Source organism: Saccostrea echinata, unplaced genomic scaffold, assembly GCF_033153115.1.
Source record: "Saccostrea echinata isolate AGI-Se365-2 ecotype Australia unplaced genomic scaffold, CSIRO_AGI_Sech_v1 ptg000054l, whole genome shotgun sequence".
Taxonomy (NCBI): domain Eukaryota; kingdom Metazoa; phylum Mollusca; class Bivalvia; order Ostreida; family Ostreidae; genus Saccostrea; species Saccostrea echinata.
In genome coordinates this window covers 10,691,126-10,712,562 of record NW_026889803.1, presented here as the reverse complement: position 1 = coordinate 10,712,562, position 21,437 = coordinate 10,691,126, and the positions used below count along the sequence as shown (strand labels likewise).

The 21,437-nt window shown below is 32.9% G+C and overlaps 1 protein-coding gene across 1 annotated transcript in view; it reads right to left on the bottom strand.

Moving 5' to 3' along the window:
• The window catches only part of LOC133205507 (protein broad-minded-like), a 34,154-nt gene that overhangs the window by 1,312 nt on the left and 11,405 nt on the right, over nt 1-21,437 (bottom strand). The window contains exons 14-34 of the mRNA XM_061341334.1: nt 21,158-21,250; nt 20,537-20,676; nt 19,821-19,853; nt 18,307-18,434; nt 17,566-17,767; nt 16,963-17,063; nt 16,369-16,507; nt 15,468-15,555; nt 15,090-15,208; nt 13,659-13,778; nt 13,349-13,437; nt 11,571-11,678; nt 10,222-10,333; nt 10,005-10,104; nt 9,535-9,579; nt 7,959-8,081; nt 7,504-7,581; nt 4,589-4,658; nt 3,384-3,499; nt 2,951-3,105; nt 2,430-2,570 (exon numbers count right to left, since the gene is read on the bottom strand). Of these exons, the coding sequence (XP_061197318.1) occupies nt 2,430-2,570; nt 2,951-3,105; nt 3,384-3,499; nt 4,589-4,658; nt 7,504-7,581; nt 7,959-8,081; nt 9,535-9,579; nt 10,005-10,104; nt 10,222-10,333; nt 11,571-11,678; nt 13,349-13,437; nt 13,659-13,778; nt 15,090-15,208; nt 15,468-15,555; nt 16,369-16,507; nt 16,963-17,063; nt 17,566-17,767; nt 18,307-18,434; nt 19,821-19,853; nt 20,537-20,676; nt 21,158-21,250 (2,300 nt within the window). The remainder of the gene's footprint in view (nt 1-2,429; nt 2,571-2,950; nt 3,106-3,383; nt 3,500-4,588; nt 4,659-7,503; nt 7,582-7,958; nt 8,082-9,534; nt 9,580-10,004; nt 10,105-10,221; nt 10,334-11,570; nt 11,679-13,348; nt 13,438-13,658; nt 13,779-15,089; nt 15,209-15,467; nt 15,556-16,368; nt 16,508-16,962; nt 17,064-17,565; nt 17,768-18,306; nt 18,435-19,820; nt 19,854-20,536; nt 20,677-21,157; nt 21,251-21,437) is intronic.

The window sequence follows — 21,437 nt, the reverse complement described above, 5'->3', positions numbered from 1 at the left end:
AAAATGAGATCAGTAATAATGATAAAGAAAAAAAAAAGCAAAATAAATTTGACTGACTGTTACATGATTCAAAAGCAAAAGTAGAAATATGTCCATAGGACATGAATGTCCTGCCTAGGGTTCATAAGTAATGCAACATGAAAATTTGTATTAGTGTAAGAAGTTTGATGAAAATACACCTGTATCTTGAATAATTTCTTTAAAATGAGTTTTATACACAATGAATAGTAACGTCAAAGGTCATTGGGAAGCTCAAGGTAAAAGAAAAAAAATGGACACAGCTGATAAATTCTCATCAAATTATGCATCAGTGTATTAGCTTACACAAAAATATCTTGAATAGTTTCTTTGAATCTAAGCTAAATGCAAATTCAATGAGTCAAAGAAAAATCAAGAACACAAAATTTTGATGCAGTTCAATAGCACTCACCAAAATGTATAAGCATATGAAGTTTGAAAAGACTATGTTAATTTTTCCTTTTAAACTGAGCTAAACATAAAATTGAGAAAAGTGAGGTCAAAGAAAGGTCAAGGTCAGAAAATGTTAATGAAATTGAATAGCTTTCACCAATATGTATCAGCATATAAAGCTTGATAAAAACATTTTGAAATGTTTCTTTGAAACTGAGCTTAACACAAAATTTTGAAAAGTAAGGTCAATGTCAAAGAAAAGGTCAAGGTAATAAATGTTGATGAAAATGGAATAGCTCTCACCAATATGTATCAGCATATTAGGATGGATAAAAACATCTTGAGTAGTTTCTTTGAAACTGAGCTAAACACATTTTTTAATAAAAGTAAGGTAAAAGGAAAGGTCAAGGTCAAAAAATGCTGATGCAGTTGAATAGCTTTCATCAATATGTATCAGCATATGAAGTTTGATAAAAATATCTTGAATAGTTTCTTTGAAACTGAGCTAAATGCAGAGTGGGACAGAGGGACAGAAGGATGGATGATGGACAAGACAAACACTATATGCCCCGGCCATATTCATGGCAGGGCATAAAAATTCATCCATGTAATGAAATATGAGGTATCTTCAAAACATGGGGAGGGGGAGGGGAGAGAGAAAACATTAGCTAGACAACTAAAATGAAGGGAAGAGAGAGAGCATTAAAACCCTACTGGAAGTATTTGAAAGGACCATAAGTATTAATGGTTACATCCAAGTGGATATCAGTTATAACTAGGGATGTCAATTTTTTCAGCAATTCATTTAAGAAATGAATTTAATTTTTGAAGATTCATGAGGACATGAACTACGACGCTTCACGCCGGCATATTTCATGAAGCGCATTAGCGCTTCATGATAAATATGCCGGCGTGAAGCGTTGTAGTTCATGTATCTCATGAATCTTCAAAAATTAGATTCATTTCTTATATTTACATTATATTTCTGACAATTTGCCACATATAACACCATTCAACTGTCATTTTTAAAGCAAAACAGTTTGCACTATAGTTTTGACGTCAAGTAAGGTATTATGACGTAACAATGGAGATATTCATGCCTATTCATGGTAGTTCATGAGAAAATGAACTGTATTATATTTTGTAAAGAATCATAGGGGAAATGTATTGGAAATGTATATATATTCGAATATTCAATGAAAGTATTCGAATATATTCAAATATTCGATAAGATTTACTTCATTTTATATATGCATCATCTTACCCTCATGACAGATTTGAGGAAAAATTGGGTGTAGAATTTTGTGGGTGTACAGTAAGGAATTTTACATTTGCTATTTGTCGATGTTTGAAATAAATATAGTGATTTGAGTGTACAGGTAAACATCCCAAATATAATTTTACAAATTACATCTTGAAGCTCTAAACAATGAACTGATTGTCTTATCAAGGGCAAGATTGTCGTATACTGTTCAGATTTAAATGTATGTAATTAATTACAATTATCTACCCAATAAAAGTTGTAATTATAATCCTTGATTCAATGTTTTCAAAACGCAAACAAACACTTCCAAGGACAATTTTCGTAGGTAATTAACTATTTTCCCGAAAATGGTTTTTAGAATATATGGAATATGTACAACCGAGATAATCAAGTAATTAACGCAATTTATTGTGAAATTGATCCCTTTATGGTATTACAGACTAATTAATTCAATGATCAATGAATTTATTTTGTCAAGTAACCTCTTCACATCTTTCAGATTTACAAAGAAGGGTTTCATTTTGTTGTCCTCAAAATTAATCATAGTTATCTCTTTTTTGTGAAATCTGGAAAAAAAACGAATATTCGAATTGTAAATTCTTATTCGAATATCAACTCATCGAATGAATATTCGAATAATCGAATATTCGTTGACATCCCTAGTTATAACAGTAAATGAATTTGAGTAAATTGGCCCGAAAGATTTATCTATGAACTAAATAATTGAAATTCAAACACTTGACTTTCTGCTAACCTGTGCTGGAGTAAATCCTGACATTTTAAATGCAGAGGCTACAAGGGGAAGTTCTATTTGAAGGATGAGTTCAATGTTATGACCCGTGCTGGAAAACAACGGGGAAATTCCACTACACATCAGGTCAGATGGCAAGTGAACCTGAAAGTTCACAAAATATTATGAAGTAACTGGTTTATTAAACATAATTTATATCATTCAAAACAAAGGCAAATAAATAAATAAATTAATTCCTTCACACTTCATTACTATTTCCAAGGAAGCCTTAACCACAGTGGATCTGATTCATAACACATTCTAATGTTATACACAACTATTAACTTTATTTCAATTTTTCTTTTGAAAATCATAATCTTTCTGAATTTCATGGTGGGTCTTGGACTTATCATACCTTTGTAGCAATATATGCAATATCTATGTCATATATACAAATAAAACTTCCAAAACCTTAGAAGCTACAAAGTCAAGGTCAGAACATGGATTGATATGCTAGACAACCAATGAGCTTGCTGCTGACTTACAGAGCAGTGAAGTCTTGGGATCCACAGATAGCCAGAACAGCCTAAGGTGGAGAACTTGTGAAGGAAGTTCCAGGACTTCTCCAAGTTACCACCAAACATCAGGAAAATTGTGGCAGCAAACCAGTCAAAGCCTCCATAGACTGAGTGGAGATACTCTGAGAATGGAGAGCAAATTATTATATCAATTTCAATCAAGGTAAATATGATTGAATATATAAACAATCTGATTCAATTATTCAAGAGAGTAATTGGTAAAATGAATTTGTAGAAATCAAATATTAATGAAAACAGTCATTCAACAGCCTTTAGTTGGATATATATTGATGCAGGCAACATCATTTGATATATGGTGTACAATAAACATGTATAAGATAGACACGTAATTCCACATACTGGGAAACCATACAACTTCACAAGTTTGGAATGTTCTTACCTATAGAAGAATCAACTGCTTTCTGCTGTTGCTTGAGGTAGTAAGAACACTGCCTCAGAAGCTGGGCCAGGCGATCTGTTACATCATTGTGTATCACCTTCAGGTGAAGGCCATACCTGAAAGTCAAAGTCAATATTAAATGAATGTTTGCATGAACAATTAAGGAATGAAGCTTATTTTAGCCTATGTTATACGATATAACATAACTTGGGGCAGTTTATGCTTTATAAACCACGAAGCCGTTTATAAAAAAGAGTAAACTGCCCCAAGTTATGTTATATCGTATAACATAGGTTAAAATAAGCTTCATTCCTTATAATTTAATTTCAGTGTAGACAATAAGACAATTTTTCCTCCAAAAATGGCTTCAAATTGAACAAATTTTAAAAGTAATGTCAAGCGGAGTAATACGTTCTTGACGTAACTCATTGTGACATATAACTTATGTTATACGATATAAACAAAATCTTTTATCCAATCAAATGACATGTTACAACTAAAATTAAATTATTTGGATTTGCAAGTACCAGTACTGCATTTTTTGGGTCTTTGTCTGTGAAGTTTTATAATGATATATATTCTCTTGCACAATTATGGCCACCATGAGTAAATATAAGTATCTGTTATTTAATATAAAAATTATATTCTGCTCAGGAAAAAGAGTTAACACTCTGAATATGTTTTAAGGTCAAGATCTAGTAATTGAGTTTATACTGTCTTTTTGTGCTAGATCCATAATGACATCATAAATTAAAACTTTTCCCCATACTTTATGGTTATAATTGAATTATGTAGAAAATGATGCATATTCATGGCATTCAATTTGACATTTTTAATCCAGATGCCTACATGTATATTTCATTTAATATTTTTTAAAGAAAAGGTTAATAACATATAATCAAATTACCATTTTCTGAGAGGCAATCATCAATACATATCCTTTGTCTGATATGGAAAAAAAATCCCAAATCTATAACTGATTTTCTTCATTTTTTTCATTGAAAATGACAGTTTAAAACATGTTTTTCTATTTTGTTTACCCAAAAATTATGTTCCAAAACACTTTACCAAGCTGAATTAAGTTAATATAGCATCATTAAGGAATTCCTTTCTCAAATTTGTAAGCATCTTTCATTAACTAGATATTGACCTTAAGAATGCTACCAATCAATAGTTTTGTAATACCAAACTTTTTTTTTTTTTACCTTATAGCCATTTTGATGCCATTCTTCTGAAGTGGTGATAGTTTTAGACCTTTTAAAGCACTATCTGTACCTTTAGGATGGAAGAAAAGTAAGAAATTGAGCCTTACATCACTGCACTTGTTCTTATATCTGGGGTTGGGGTTTGAGATGTCATATTACATGCATATATCTAAATGTGTACATTGAAAAAGCATCTTTTCTATTTACAAAGAGAATTTAGTAAAAAAAAAAAAAAAAAAAAAAAAAAAAAAAAAAAAAAAGGATTTTTTTTTATCACTAAAGCTGCTATTTCTTTCAAGAATTTTTTATTTATTCTCTGAAATAAAAAGCAAAAATGTAGAGTGTTTAATATTGATACAAAAACAAAGAAATATCAAAGTGTTGAATAAAAAGTTAAAATTTGATGTTAATAAAAATTTAAAAAAAAAACACCTGAAAAGAATTATAAAGAAACAACATTTGTAATTGTTTTGTTATCCACAAGATTGTGCAAAATCTAATTATTAATATGAGTGTTGACCTCAGTTTGTGACAGTACAATGTGGCAAAACTGTGGCAACGGTGAGTTAGCCTACCACTGTTGCCACTGCTGGGGCGTGAGCGGCGCCCATAACACCAAGGCTCTATAAACAAAGGGACATTACTACAAATTTAATGGAAATGGCACAGCAAAATTAACAAGAGGCCCAAGGGCCTTAACGGTCACCTGAGTATAATACAACAATTTCGAAGTTAAATACACTGATAGATGAAGCAATGTGCCCTAAAGCAAGAGAAGTAGGGAGATCAGGATCAACAAAACAATTAGTCTAGTATTCAGTATCAACTCATAAATTAAGTTCTAATCTGTCCCCCACTTAACACTATCACCATGCAGACTATTGACAAACTATTAGTGCTTCTGTACTATTTTTAAACCCATATTAAGACCTCTAGCATTGACCTCTCTTATGGTCTTTGAAGAACTTTTAATAAGATAAGTTATTTTTGTCTCATTTTTATTTATCTATTACTTACAGGTCTACCTGATTATTAAAACTAAGAAAGTACTTTTTTAATTATACGATAAACATTCTTGCATAATTATCTTATTCTATTAACCTTTCAAATACATTATTTACAGTGATTAATTATCAAAGGTGAATGGAAAAGGGGAGTAACTTCTCTCAGTAGAATACAAATTAATAGAGCCCTGCCCAGGACCAGAATGCTTAGACGAATGGTCCAGATGTTTAAAAATCTGGTAGAAATACACTTACTCATATCATTTAAACTTTTACTCAGTTTGGTTCCGATATGCCCAGAAGCAGAGAAGAATTTCACAGGTACAGTGCATTTTCACTACAGATTCAACAAAGCCTTACCCTAACACCAGAACCCAAGACCAAGGGTCAAGAAATTTACAAATTTGGAAGAGTTACCCTCATCATCATAACTATGGACTTCAAAGAATTAACACTTTTCCACTATATTATCAAATATTGAAAAGGCATCCTTATGCATCATAACCATGCACTTAGTTTGTTTAAATAGTCTCCAGTAGCAGAGAAGAAGATTTTCAAAGAATTAATGCATTTTCACTATATAATCTATAGAGCCCCGCCCTAACACCAGAACCCCTGACCCTGGGGCCATGAATTACACAATTTTGGAAGAGGCACTCTTGCTCATCATAACTATGTACTTAGTAACTTTATTTAATACCCAGGAGCAGAGAAGAAGATTTTCAAAGAATTAAAGCATTTTCACTATATAATCAATAGAGCCCCATCCTATCACCAGAACCCCTGACCCAGGGGCCATGGCTTTCACAATTCTGGAAGAGGCCCACCTCCTCATCATAACTATGTACTTAGTTTATCAACTTAATGCCAAGGAACAGAGGAGAAGATTTTCAAAGAATTAATGCATTTTCACTATATAATCGATAGAGCCCCGCCCTAACACCAGAAACCCTGACCCTGGGGCCATGAATTTCACAATTTTGGTAGAGGGCTCAATGCTTATTACAATGATGCCAACAGTTTGACTGCTTGATGTCCAGGAGTAAAGAAGATTTTTAAAGATTGCATTATTTTTGGTGGTTTTAGCCCCACCCCTCAGGCCCCAGGGGGGCAGGGACCATGAAATTCAAAATTTTTGTTCCCCTTCACCTATAGATGCTATATACCAAATTTGGTTGAAATTGGTTGAGCGGTTCTAGAGAAGAAGTAAAAAATGTTCAAAAGTTAACGCACGATGGACGACGACGGATGAAAACAGATAGCAATAGGTCACCTGAGTGACTCAGGTGACCCAAAAACAGACATGTTACAACATTTAAGTACAAATTCAAGAAGTTTTACAGGTTACAAAGGGTAATGGAGGAAGAATATTGGATCAGAAATATTTAAGCAAGATGTCCAGAATCTACTGTGCAATCATATTTCATGGGGGTTGAATTTTTGTGCATGAGTCCTCCTTATCCACATATTTTAACCCTCAACAAAGATTGTTTTGTTACTCGTATCTTCATACAAAATATTTTTCAACAAAATTATGTCCCCACAAACCTGTGATGATATTAAAGCAAGTTACTTTAATGCACAACATTTTAATAGGAATTGGGAAATTGAATTAAATTAAATAACAGTACAATGTATTTCTGTAAATACCTTTAATCCTAAATGCAATACATTTAATTTTCAGACATTTATACAAATGCCTAAAATTGTCATCTTTATTCCTATAAAAAATTTATTTGAAACAGAAAAAAAAACTTAACAAACACAAAAATATAACAAAAATACAACATTCTTAAAAAGAAAAAATATTTTCCTATTACTTTCTACATATAGAAAGTAATGATATGAAGTACACATTTCTTTCTATTTTTGGGGAGGGGGGGTGTAAATAATAAACCATATGATTCATACCTGTATATTCCAGTAATGGAAAGACGTCCTGAATCTTAGACATAATTGGAACTCCCACCTCCAGCAACTGCTGCAACACTATGAAATAAAATATATATGTAGATTGGAAACTGATAGTACAATTTCACAAGAAAATAAATATTGAAAGATTACATGTAATCGGACTTGAAGCAAGAAAAAACCACAAGACTAAGCATGTGCAGGACTTAAATTCTGATGCATGCGTGCAACTTATACAAAAGATTTTTAATCACATAATCAAATCAGTTTAAGCTCTCCTTAATGCTATAAATTTTGAAGCTCTTGTGAATGCTTTATCATTTAAGTATAGTAAATGAAGAGTCATAGAGCTACAAACTAAATAAAATTTTCCATGAAATAAAATACCTTTGTCAAATCTACATTTAATTCACATACATGTGCAGTGTTTTGTCTTTTATTATACATGTACTCACAATTTCCTTTCAGCATGTCTGGTTTCGATATCAACATTTTAGAGAAGAGAGTTTTACATTTGTCCAACCAAGCTTGGCCCTTTTCTGGTTTCTTCGCAGACAGGAATTTAGCCAGGTCATTGTCTGTCAAATGAACATTTTAAAATTATTAAAAATTACGAATGTTAAAATATATGTAATATGCATAATATTAGTTCAAGAACTTCAAGGAAAATAAAATTTACACATACAAAAGTATTGAACTGATCTTTGCTTCACTTAAAGTCAGTTTGATTTTTAACCAAGTAAATTATTTTTCAATCTTACAAGCATTAACCGTTACATTAAAAAAAAAAAATTCAATCCTCCATTTCCTGCAAAAAAATATTACGATGATATGGAGTATCTTTGGTGTGGCTTTCTCAGTAAATGAAGAATTAATCAATAATTTTTTTAAAAAGTTAAGTGTTAATAAAAATATTTGTCTTTGAACATGTAAAAATGCACAGCCAAAAATCTTTCGGTGAAATTACTTCTGTGCCTGTGACCATATTAAGTGGTCACACAAACAAAAACCAAAATTATTGTTTACCCATCACTGCACTTTCATGATGAAGAATGAAGCTATATGATTAATTTATTAAAAGAAGGCAGGAATGAAAGCTAGTTTTCCTTTCTTTCTTTTCTTTTCTTTTTTTTTTTTAATACATTTTGTATGCATTTTATAATGGAACATGGATATAGATTTCATAAATGGAAGAGTATAGGCATTGAAGTTCAGCATGGATCAAAAACATATCTGAGCTCATTGTCTTCAAAAGTTCTTTTATCTTCCAATTCAGTGTAATATTGAAAAGATGAGATATGTTCAGAAGGTTTAAAAAGAATATAGAAATTCTATGCCTGTCTTCAAACTTTTAAATCATCTTGATACATGTATGCACATTTAATGTTTGCACTGTATACAAGTCATGTATATATATAATCATACAGGGTGCATGTTCACATGCAAACAAGTGCCCAGATACAAACCTTCCTCTTGTTCCGATGTCAAAACAAAAGCTACAAAGTCAAACATCACAATGTACACAAAAAATAAAACATCCATGTGGACTGCATTACCTGTTTGAGTTTTATAATGTTAGTGTTAATGGCAAAAATCTATAATGATGTTGATGGTGTCAGGTGAAAAAGTGTGCTGTTCTTCTTTGATGACCTAGAGTACAGTATAACCTGAATATTTCCCAATCCCATATGAATTTTTAAAGGTGTGTCTCAAACAACTATGTTATGCCACTGGCTATGTTAGTACATGTACTACATTCAAGAATATGTACACATATTAAATTATACTTCAAAGGGAAAATAGATTAGTTCTACATATTGGTCATGTGTATTAAAGAGTTACATGTATTCAATCTATATCAATATAAAAGATAGATATATGGGTTTTTTTAATAATCACCATCACCTTCACTGAAGAGAAATTTGCAACATGATGTTTGGAAATCAGTACGAACAGAGTTTTCCCCCTGACCATAGGGTTCACCACTAGAGGGCATTAGTTCACACAGAAATGAGAAATCTATTGGCTGACCTGAACTTGTAAATAAACCCAGAACTTTTCTCTTCACATCCGACTCTGTATATTATCAAATATTAAAATATGTGTATTTCATTGATTCACTTTCACTCTCTCATGACCCTTCAACACTGAATGAATATCAGTATTCCATCATATCTCCAGATTCAGTGAAATTGAATTAAATCAGGATACCCATACAATAAATATAGAAGGCAAAGCAACTACACATTCTTTACATGTACATTATAACTATTCATAAATGTTTATAGAATATATAAATGTACAATAAAGAGTTAATAAAAATATATTTTTAAGCATTAAATGCATATACTTGTATGTTGTTTACTCGTGTAAATAAAACGGTAATACCCATGCATATAGTAAAACATGACATATATACCTTTAAACAAAATATACAACATAAGCATGCTAATGTGATTATCTGAACCACTAGTACACATTGCTCTTTATATAGAATATACCTTGTTTGACTGTTGACCTCCCCCCAATACTAGGGACATATTCTCTTGGAACTGGATAGGATGAAAACAGAGGAAATGAAAACACACCATTCTTCTTATTCTGAAATGCAAATAATATGAAGTTCATTTTCAGATCTCCTATTAATTTAACTTGCTTCACTAGAGATTAAGTGTCATTACAACTTGGTAAAGAATGAGCTTGGAAAAAAATTCTAACCTCATCAATGGTTCTGGGTGGCAGGATTCTCTCTGAGGGTCCCCCTATAAGGTAGGATCTCACCAAAATGTGGTTCCTCTCCAAGGAGAGTAAGTCCAGAATTATGTTTTCTCTGTAGAAGAGAATAGGCATTTGCATAAATGTACATGTATATGTACAATGTATGTACAATGTACTGACTGTAAGATACTGTATGTGTACTTAAAAAAGCGAGCTTCACATTTTAGCGGCTTTGGCTAATTCATGAATACCGCTAAGAAATCATTTATAGATACAACATACGGCACAGACATATATAGTGCTAATTTATGATTTCGCCAACAACTCCATACCAGTGATTGCGCTAAATTTTGAATACACCAATTTATGTTCACGTACAGTATGTTAAAATGAGTTATCGTTATATTCAGCTGATACTCATGCATGTAACTGTTACCTACCAAAAGAAACAAAAGCAATTAATTTATGTTAACATGTGTAGCTTAACAGGTGCATGGGGAATTCTACAGCTGTGACCAAGCTTTAAAAGGTGATTTAAAGCTACTGCTTTGTGCAGCTGCTTTGCTTTGTGTACATGTACCACTGCTTTGCTTTGTGTACATGTGCCACTGCTTTGCTTTGTGTACATGTGCCACTGCTTTGTACCACTGCTTTGCTTTGTGTTCATGAATTACTGCTTTGCTTTATGTACATGTGCTACTGCTGTGCCATATGTGCATGTGCTTCTTTCTTCCTTTGTGTACTTTTGCTACTTTGCTTAATGTGCATGTGCTACTGCTTTTTTTGTACAGATGCTACCACTGTCTTTATGTGCATGTACTACTGCTTTGCCTTTTTTGCTTGTGCTTCTTAGTGCTTTGTGAACTTGTACTACTGTTTTGCCTTTACTTCCTTGATTTGTGAACTTGTGCTGCTGCCTCACTTTATGTACATGTGCTACTGTTTTGCTGTGCTTGTGCTACCACTTTGCTTGATGTACATACTCTACTGCTTTGCTTTATGTGCATGTGCTTCTTTTTGCTTTTTGTACATGTGCTACTGCTTTGCTTTGTGTACATTTACTGCTGCTTACTTTATGTACATTTGCTTCTCCTTGGTTTTACTTACATGAACATGTGCTGTTCCTTTGCTTTATGTACAAGTACTACTGCTTTGCTATATGTGCATGTGCTTCTTCTTTGCTTGATGTACTTGCACTACTGCTTTGGTTTTTGCGTATGTGCTACTATTTTGCTTTATACAATTGCTTCTGCTTTACTTTATGTGCATTGCTTCTGCTTTGGTTATGTACATGTGGCACATATCTTTGTATTTGAGGATAGACAACTGATGGACCTGCTTATACTTACTTGGGATAATGGTTGTCTTCCTGAGCAGAAAGTAGGATTTCCTGGAAGTTGTACTGAGACTGCAGCAACAGGAAGGTGTCCAGACAACAAATCATCACACTTAGTACTCTGTAAGTACAGAAATAATATACAGGAAGGTGTCCAGACAACAGATCATCACACTTAGTATTCTGTAAGTACAGAAAAAATATACAGGAAGGTGTCCAGACAACAGATCATCACACTTAGTACTCTGTAAGTACAGAAAAAATATAGAGGAAGGTGTCCAGACAACAGATCATCACACTTAGTACTCTGTAAGTACAGAAAAAATATACAGGAAGGTGTCCAGACAACAGATCATCACACTTAGTACTCTGTAAGTACAGAAAAAATATACAGGAAGGTGTCCAGACAACAGATCATCACACTTAGCACTCTGTAAGTACAGAAAGAGGATTTACCATGCATCCGACACAAGATTGCAATCCATGGATTACTTACATTTGGACACAAATTTTGTACACTCTTTCACCTTGTAACTACGTTTTATCATTCATTTGTGAATAGGTACATGTTCAGTGTATGTAAGTCAGTAATCATTGTATCAAAGTACAACTTCTGGTATTGAAAACAAGAGGCCCATGGGCGACATCGCTCACCTGAGCACTTTGGCTAGGAAAATGCAGAAATCAGTTCAGTATTGAAAAGTTTAAATATTTAAAATGGTTCTGGGGGTGGGAATAGGGGTGGGGTGGGGGGTACGATTTGAACAAACATGACTACTAATATTTTTGCTGTTCTTAAGAAGAAATTTTTATCGATTTATCCTTTATATTCCTATTTATAACTATGATCCCCTGTTATGGCCCCTCTATACTCCTGGGGGTCATGATTTGATCAAATTTGAATCTACATTACCTGCAGAAGATGCTTTTATTTTATTAAGACAAATCACAATTTTGCTGTTCTTGAAAAGAAGATTTTTAAAGATTTTCCCTTTGTATTCCTATGTAAAACTTTGATTGTCTACTGTGGCCCCACCCTACCCCCGGGGTCATGATTCAAACAAACTTGAATCTACACTACCTGAGGATGCTTCCATATAAATATGACCAATCATGGCTTTGCTGTTCTTGAGAAGAAGATTTTTAAAGATTTTCCCTATGTAAAACTTTGGAGGTAACTAAATATTAAAGGATGGATGTTAAGGTTTGTATTTGTCTGTAATTAATTATTCTTCATCTCATGAAATAATTAGTGGAAATACTGATTCAAAAGGAATATCATGAAAAGGAAGAATGAAAGTTTTAAGATGATTTCAAGAAAAAGGGGCTGACCACTAATATAAGGGGCCAAGTTGATTGCCCACTGTGGCCCAACCCTACCCCCAGGGGTCATGGTTTGAACAAACTTGAATCTACACTACCTGAGGATGCTTCCACATAAGTTTCATATTTTCTTGCACAGTAGTTCTTGAGAAGATTTTTAAAAGATGCCATAAATGTTTCACGAATTCACAATTATCTCCCCTTGAAAGAGGGCATGGCCCTTCATTTGAACAAACTTGAATTCCCTTTACCCAGGGATACTTTGTGGCAAGTTTGGTGGAAATTGGCCCAGTGGTTCTTGAGAAGAAGATGAAAATGTGAAAAGTTAACGACGACAATGACAGACAACGGACAAATGGACAAATTTTGATCAGAAAAGCTCACTTGAGCCTTTGGCTCAGGTGAGCTAAAAATGTTTTCATTTCAGGAAATAAAACTCTACTTAGACTTGAGGAAAATAAAATTTACCTCAATCCAAAAGTGTGACTCTGTTCAAAATTAAACAAGGAATGGATTTTGGCATCAGAATCTACCATGATAAGACGATCCACAAAATCCTACAAATACAATGCATAATATTGTGTTCATTTAGGATTTACATGTCAGTGTGTATATTACATTAAACAGAACCTGCCTTGTTTTTATTCCAAATAATTTTCTTACCAATTCATAACTTAAAATTTAGGTTATTACTTAATTAATCCACAAAATTTCTACAACTGTCCTTTCAGTGCAACAAGAAACATTAATGTACAATCTACAAGTCTGGATATCTTACTACTATAGTTGTAGGAATTTCCCTGAATCCATATTCTGGCTTGGAAGGAAGAGGTTTGTTGGCCAGAACCTCATACACAGCAGGGAACGCAGACAAGACATTCAGCAGTCTGATCAAATGCTAGATAAAAACAAAAGGCCCATGGGCCACATCGCTCACCTGAGCACAATGGCTAGGAAAAAGCACAAATCACTTCAGTATTGAAAAGTTTACATGGGGTGGGCAGGGGGGGGGGGACTTGAATTTTAAACTACCCGAAGATGCTTCCATATCAATATAACAACAAATGGCTTTGCTGTTCTTGAGCAGAAGATTTTTTAAAGATTTTATCCTGTGGTATATGTTCATTTGTAAAAATTTGATACCCAATTGTGGCCCCTCCCTACCCAAAGGGGTAATCATTTGAACAAACTTTAATCTACACTACCCAGGATGCTTCCATATCAATATGTCTAAACATGGCTTTGCTGTTCTTGAGACAAAGATTTTTTCTTTTATACTCCTATGTAAAACTTTGATCCCCCATTTTGACCCCACCCTACCCCGGGGGTCATGATTTGAACAAACTTTAATCTACAATACCTGAGAATGCTTCCATATCAATATGACTAAACAAGGCTTTGCTGTTCTTGAGAACAAAATTTTTTAAGTTTTTTCCTATATATATATTTCTATGTAAAACTTTGATCCCCCATTGTGACCCCACCCTTCCCTTGGGGGTCATGATTTGAACAAACTTGAATCTACAATACCTGAGGATGCTTCCATATCAATATGACAAAACATGGCTTTTCTGTTCTTGAGAAGAAGATTTTTAAAGATTTTTTTCCTATATATTCCTATGTAAAACTTTGATCCCCCATTGTGGCCCCACCCTACCCCCAGGCATCATGATTTGAACAAACTTGAATCTAAACTATATAACAAAGATTTCCTATAAGTTTCAACTTTTACTTTTTTGGGCCAGTGGTTCTTGAGAAGAAGATTTTTAAAATATGCCACCAAATTTTCACTATTTCTGAATGATCCCCCCTTGAATGAGGGCATGACCCTTCATTTGAAAAAACTTGAATCCCCTTTACCCAAGGATGCTTTGTGGCAAGTTTGGTTGGAATTGGCCCAGTGGTTCTAGAGAAGAAGTCAAAAATGTGAAAAGTTTACAGACAGGCGGACGGTCAGACAGACAGATGGACAGATGGACTACAGACAAAATGTGATCAGAAAAGCTCACTTGAGCTTTCAGCTCAGGTGAGTTAACAATGTTACTTGTGAAACTCTATGTCCCTAGACAGTGTTTATAGTCAATTCAACATTAAGGTCTCATTGGATCCACAGATTGTTATGTTCTCGCATTACCCCAAAATAATTATTGTAAGTAATTTATTATTATCTTTGACACTATGTACAAGTTAAAACTTGCTATAAACAGACCTTGTGGGAGGATCTATCTATTGTGTCCACTGACCAGCTTTTGGGGGTAAATAGAGGTGTGTCAGAAGCCCCACACTCCAGAACCGACCACATCTCTGATATCAGTGACTTAATGTAACCTACAACAGTATAAGGCATGGACATGTAAATTAAAATAGTTCAATTAAATAAGTTCAGATGAAAAAGTTCCATAACTGTCTGTTGAAAATTAAAACTTTCTACAATTATTTGAATTTACTTTAAACTTAAAGGTAATTTAGATGGCAATATAAACTGTTGAATTTTCTTTCCTTTTTGGATGACAAACAATCCCAATATTTTCCTTGTCCACTAAATTGTAAGTAATTAATTTTGCTAATTGACTTTTCAATCAATCACCTGTTTTCTGCAGGGCTATCATTCCTGGAGCAGTGGCAGCTACCTGGGTCACCATGTATCCATATCCAAACTTCTCACACTTACTAACCTATATTACATTATCATTCATCTTAGAAAAAAGTATCACAGATTGAATATTGGAAAAAAACTGATAGCTAGTCAAAATAGCACAGTGTATCTTTATTACAACATGCAAATTCAGAGAATTATGGCCCCCTCCAGTTTTGGGGTCTTACTGTTTGGGGTGCAATGAATCAATTGACATATTGTAACTGTCTTGTCTGTCCTATCTTGTCCATTCATCATGCTAAATAGAAGTTTTATATTTTTAAAGAAATATGTTCTGATGCAAATGTTACAGCCAAGTTAATTTTTTGAAAAGTTGGTCAAACTTCAAGGTCATGAAGTAAAACATCATAGTACATTTGTAAAGATCTTGACAAAGATAATGCACATGTAAAAATATATATACTAAAGTTAAATTTTTTGAAAAGAAAGTCATACTTCAGGTCAAGGTCATGTGGTCAAAAATCAAAGTATATTTGAAAAGATTTTGTTGGTATAGATAATGCACATATAAGTACGAAATGCCCCTCTCTTCTTTCATTCAAAATTTAATACTTAATTAAAAGTTAAAATTTTTTGAAAAAGTAGGTCAAACTCTACGGTCAAGGGTAAAAAATCATTGTACATTCTGAAAGATCTTGTCACAGGAAATACACATGTGAAATATGAAAGCCCTATTTTCTCGCATTGAAAAGTTGTGACCAAGGTTTATGTGACTGACAGATAGACGAGACAGACAAGATTTAATATCCCCAAACTTTCCTGAAAGTGGGAAACAATAAAGTTTATGTGAAACAATTAATTATTGGATTGCATGATTAAGTAAAGTTCTCACCTGCAGTTTCTTCTCGTATCTAGCATACATGTAAGACATACACTCATTCATGGCCCCCGTCTGTTGTAACAAGAGAAGCCCTTTGGCAGAACTGGCAAAGTTCAGCAAGTTGTCTCTCAAAGTATCTTCCCAGGCATTTCTTAAGAAACAACATAACAATATAGTAGTTTATAGTCCTAAGCTTTTGCTTAACATTCATATGAAGAAACCTATAAAAAGAAACATTGGCGATGTGACAAAGATTTTTATATGCATGTAGCATATACTGGATATAGTGGAGCATATGTCTCAGTGGTCATAGATGTTTGGCCAGTAACCTAAAGGTCGCTGGTTCAAGCCCCACTATTGGCACTTGATTTTGTGTGTTGTGTTATTAGACAAGGCACTTTATCTGCATTGCCTTGGTCCACCCAGCTGCAATGGGTACCAGTTTATGTTGGGGAAGGGGAGGGGTTAACCTGGGATGGACTGATGTCCCATCCAAAGGGTACAAAGACTCATCTGCTTAGCACCACAGAAACTGTGTATAAACACTGGCCTAATGAGCTTCATTGCTCAGAGAAGGATTTAACTTTTTTTTAAGGATAAACTTACATGTCCAAATTGCCATGTCTGGCTGTTACGATAGAGTCTGAATCACTGGAGCTGTTATCTGAAGGAGTTGGGGTCACAGTTCTCTCTGATTCTCTGAAAGCCTACAAAAAATATGACTATGTTACAAGTTATCCCCCTTGAATGCTTTTACTTTGATTGTTTAAAAATGATTTTTTCTCTTTTAATTATGTTAAGGATTTCATTTTAATTAAAATCTTGATATTCAATATTATCAACATACATTTAAAAAAAATTTGTTCAATTATTTTATTTAAAGAGGGAGTTTTTTTTCCCATCAACCCTTTTTACGTATATGTAAATTACTCTTGTTAAAATTCACATACAGTGTATCTACAAAAATGTAAGAAGTGCATAAGGAAACTTATTCTGATTGCACAATGCTACTGTACGAGCCAATCTACAATTTTACCACTGCTATCCAAATGCAAATTTGTACAATTAGAATGAGATCTAATAAAAATATGTACCTCAAACATTAAGTATTATATGTGTTAGTATTTTAAGAAATTTCATTATCAACACGAGTGCAATTACTGTTTCAAAATCTCTTAAGATTGGTCTTAACTCTGACAACAAACTGACCTCTTTCCAGACCCGGACGATGACGTTATGAAGTTCATACTGATACAGAACCAGGAGCCCCTCACACGTGTTGTACAGCTGTCGACAGATGTAAAGGTATGCCCCAATCACATTCTTTGAGGGAGCAGTCCCACCATCACGAGGAATTTCTCCAAGCAGGGCCTTCTTTGTGAATTTAGCAATGATATGTGCAGCTGATGATCTAAAGCGAGAAAACATGTCCTCAAATCACCTTGAAATTTTCACTTTTGTAATTTTTTTTTTTTTTTTTTTTACATTGGAATAGGGATCACAACTCAGTCTTGAAATAAAAGCAAAATACATAACATGAACCATCAATAAAACAAAAAAATAAATAAATAAATAAAGCTCTATTCCTGCATACTGGTATTAAAACAAATAAAGTTGAAAATTGATCATCTTTTGTTGTCTACCTAAGTCTCCTTAAAAGACTCTCAATAAAAGTTAAATTCCCAATAAGACAAAAGTAGATTTAAACTAAAAACATAATTTGCAATAAAATCTCTCTATATACATTAAGACAGTAATTATGCATCTAAAATTGTGAAAATTTAAATTTAAATGGCATTGTACAATAAAAATTTACTTGCATTTTTTTTTGTCACATGCTTTCCACAGAAATATTTTTTAAAAAAATCTATCCAACAATGTAATTATTTAAAATGTAAACACTGATTACTTTTCTTTATCTTTTGAAAGCAAAATCTTTTTGTTTCTTACTTTGTGCGTGTGAAAATGTCCTTGCGTTCTCCATACATCAGATGTCTCCGGCCTTTTGTACTGGATGCTATCATTGATACAATGTCTGCTATGTGTAATAGAGTGCTCTCCCCTGGAGAATTGTGCTCCTTTAAATCAAAATAAAATGTTCTTACTTAAAATACATTTCAATTTAATTATAAATATATAATTATGATAAGAAAATGAAATTCTTCATGATTGTGAATTTTGAAATGATTCACTGGTTACATACACTCCAGCAAAAGAATTTGATTGAAAATGAATGAAAGCCAGGTATACGTATTACATGTAATATCTACTACAATGATTGATAAATAAAACTGGTGGAAATGAAATATGTGAATTTTAAAAGATGCAATTAACATCATGCATTTAATTACTGGTAGCAGTTAAGCATTTACACATGTACATACAAATTAAGTACACAACAATCCCTAAATAATCATATTCAATAACTACATGTAAATATATCTACATTTAGATTTGTTATACACATGTACACATATTTAACAATCTGATTCTGGGCTTATTCATCTAGAAAATATAAGCTAATTTATAGATATTTCACTACATTAAAAAATTGAAGTTTTCATTGTAAAATGAGAAAAGTTCGGACTGTAGATTGTGAAAGAGTCTTGTTGAAAGAAATTAGTGTTTTTAAAGCATGATGGGAATTTTCGGAATTGCATGACACTCTTGGATGAATTGGATAAAACTTTTTTGTTTTTGTTTTTGGAGGGGGGGGGGGGGGGGGGGGGAGGGAGGAGGGGGATTAACAGGGAAAATGGAAGAGTTCACTATAAAATGAACTTCACGGGGATAAATAAACAAAACATAGCATTAGAAAACTGTTCAGATTTTTGAGTTTTAATTAGAATCAAAATTATAAAAACAAAAGCTGAAAACCTGTCTGTTACTTTGGAATATAAACTCAAAGGCAAAAATGGTTCAGGTGTTGAGTCTATTTTCTCTCAAATACTTGGATTCAATCTCACCTCAAAGAAAGAATAATCACTTTCTGGTCGCCCAAGCTATAGGATGTGAAAATATTTGAAATCTGACATATTACATGTATTTGATACTTCATTATTTGCAGCCTGTTTTATAAGAACTACTTCACTTTAGAAGTACATGTATAATCGGAACTACATAATTTCATGGAAATACATAAAAAATTCTTGAAATATATAAGTGAAAATGCATTGCAACTACACATACATGTATTAATTGGTATAACTCTCTTCTCATCCGAGCTAAATTAATCAACTTGTTTTTGTAATAATAAATTCAGCCAAAAAGAGTATTCTCCGTTATATAAAAAAAGCTAATTACATGTAGCTCCCTATGATGATCTAAATATAAAGTTAGCATGTTCCATACTAACTACTTATAACACCACTGTTATTTAACAAGGCAACCATAAACCAACCAGCTGTAAAAGATAGTACATGCACTGTATAATAAATACCATGGAAACATGCAAATTAACTTACAACTTCCTCTCCCTCTGTTTCTGTTTTGTTACACTGGATGAAGAATGACAACAGTTTTGAACAATGATTAAAATGTTTCAATGATTAAATGAGACCATATTGATGTCCCTTTGGATTTTGAACAAATCATTTTAGGTCTTGACTTTTGGGGGCTATTTTTATAACCTTCACATAAAAAAGAAGTCAAACTCAAAAATAAAACTATATATTGCTTACATTTTAAATGGGAGAAAATGAAATCAAATACCTATTTTTCAAAGTCAATTGAGTATATTCTACATTTTAGGATCTAAATTTCATGCTCAGAAGTTTTAAGGATGCAACAGTATGCATAGATGGGTAAAAGTGAATGCAACATAACAGTTTTTAACATATGATTACAGTAAAGAATAAGCAATTTAACTTACATTTAACGTAAGCAACATATACATGTATGTTGAAGATTCAAAAATAGTAGAGCTCTTGATTTATTCAGAATTAAAGTCTTATTGTCTAGGCTGTCTTTAAGTGTAAATTCATGATTGAATGAAATGTCTATGAGATGTATGAAAGATTGGCATGGTAAACAATTTAAACATATACTTTCATATATAAAGGAAAACTGAGAGAGGTCTAAAAGAAATTTTGATACAATGCTTACAAACAAAAAAAGACCCAAGTATAATTTCTTGCCAAAGAATCAAAGAAATGCCTAAATATGAACAGAACAGTTTTACCTGTGCATCCAGAAACTGAGATACGGGAGAGAGGAGAGCTGTTGTGATCTCGTCCTTATACAGACATATCTCGGCAGTCTGCTCATGGCTACAAAGGATCTTAAGAATCTCGGTCACCAGTGTAGCAGGTTCATAAAACACTATATCAGAATAAGGTAAAAAATAAGAGTATCTCAAAGCACCGAAATGCTGCTTCTAAGAAATCAAGTCCTCTGACTACCTTGTACCATTGACTTGATTTTATAAAATGCTTCATATACTGTAGATCACCAAATTTTCATGACACATTAATTTGGCAAGAAAGTCATAAGGTATTAATAATCAATACAAAATTTTCACGAATTCTGGTTAAATTGTTGCATGTAATCTTAACAATAAGAATATACATGAAAATGAAAATTTCGCGAGCAGACACTCGTGTGTAATTACGCCAAAATCGAGTTCTTGCAAATAAAATTTAAAAGTGATTTACAGTAACACACATTACAAAGTTTCCATATTTTTTTTGGCATGAGAAGCTATAATTCTGCAAACATGTATATGCATCATTCACTATCTTACAGATTAAGAACAGCACTTCTTGAATCAAAGCAAATCAAATTTAAAGTTTATTTCACTCACAACTATTAGCTCTAGGTACCGGTGTTGTAAAGGAACTTGGATCCACCACAACCAAAACCAAAGAGACAAGCAACTTCTTAATTGTAATCGGGTCTGTAAATAATATGTACGTGATTAAAAGAAACTGGCACATCCAATATCATTTAACTTTGTCAATAATTGTCATCAAAATCATTTTATAATCAAATCATTCAAAAATATTTTTGAAAGCTTTAGTGATTGAAAATAAAAATTAGAGACTTCAGAAAATTTTGAAATCAACAAATTGATGTGTGAGATT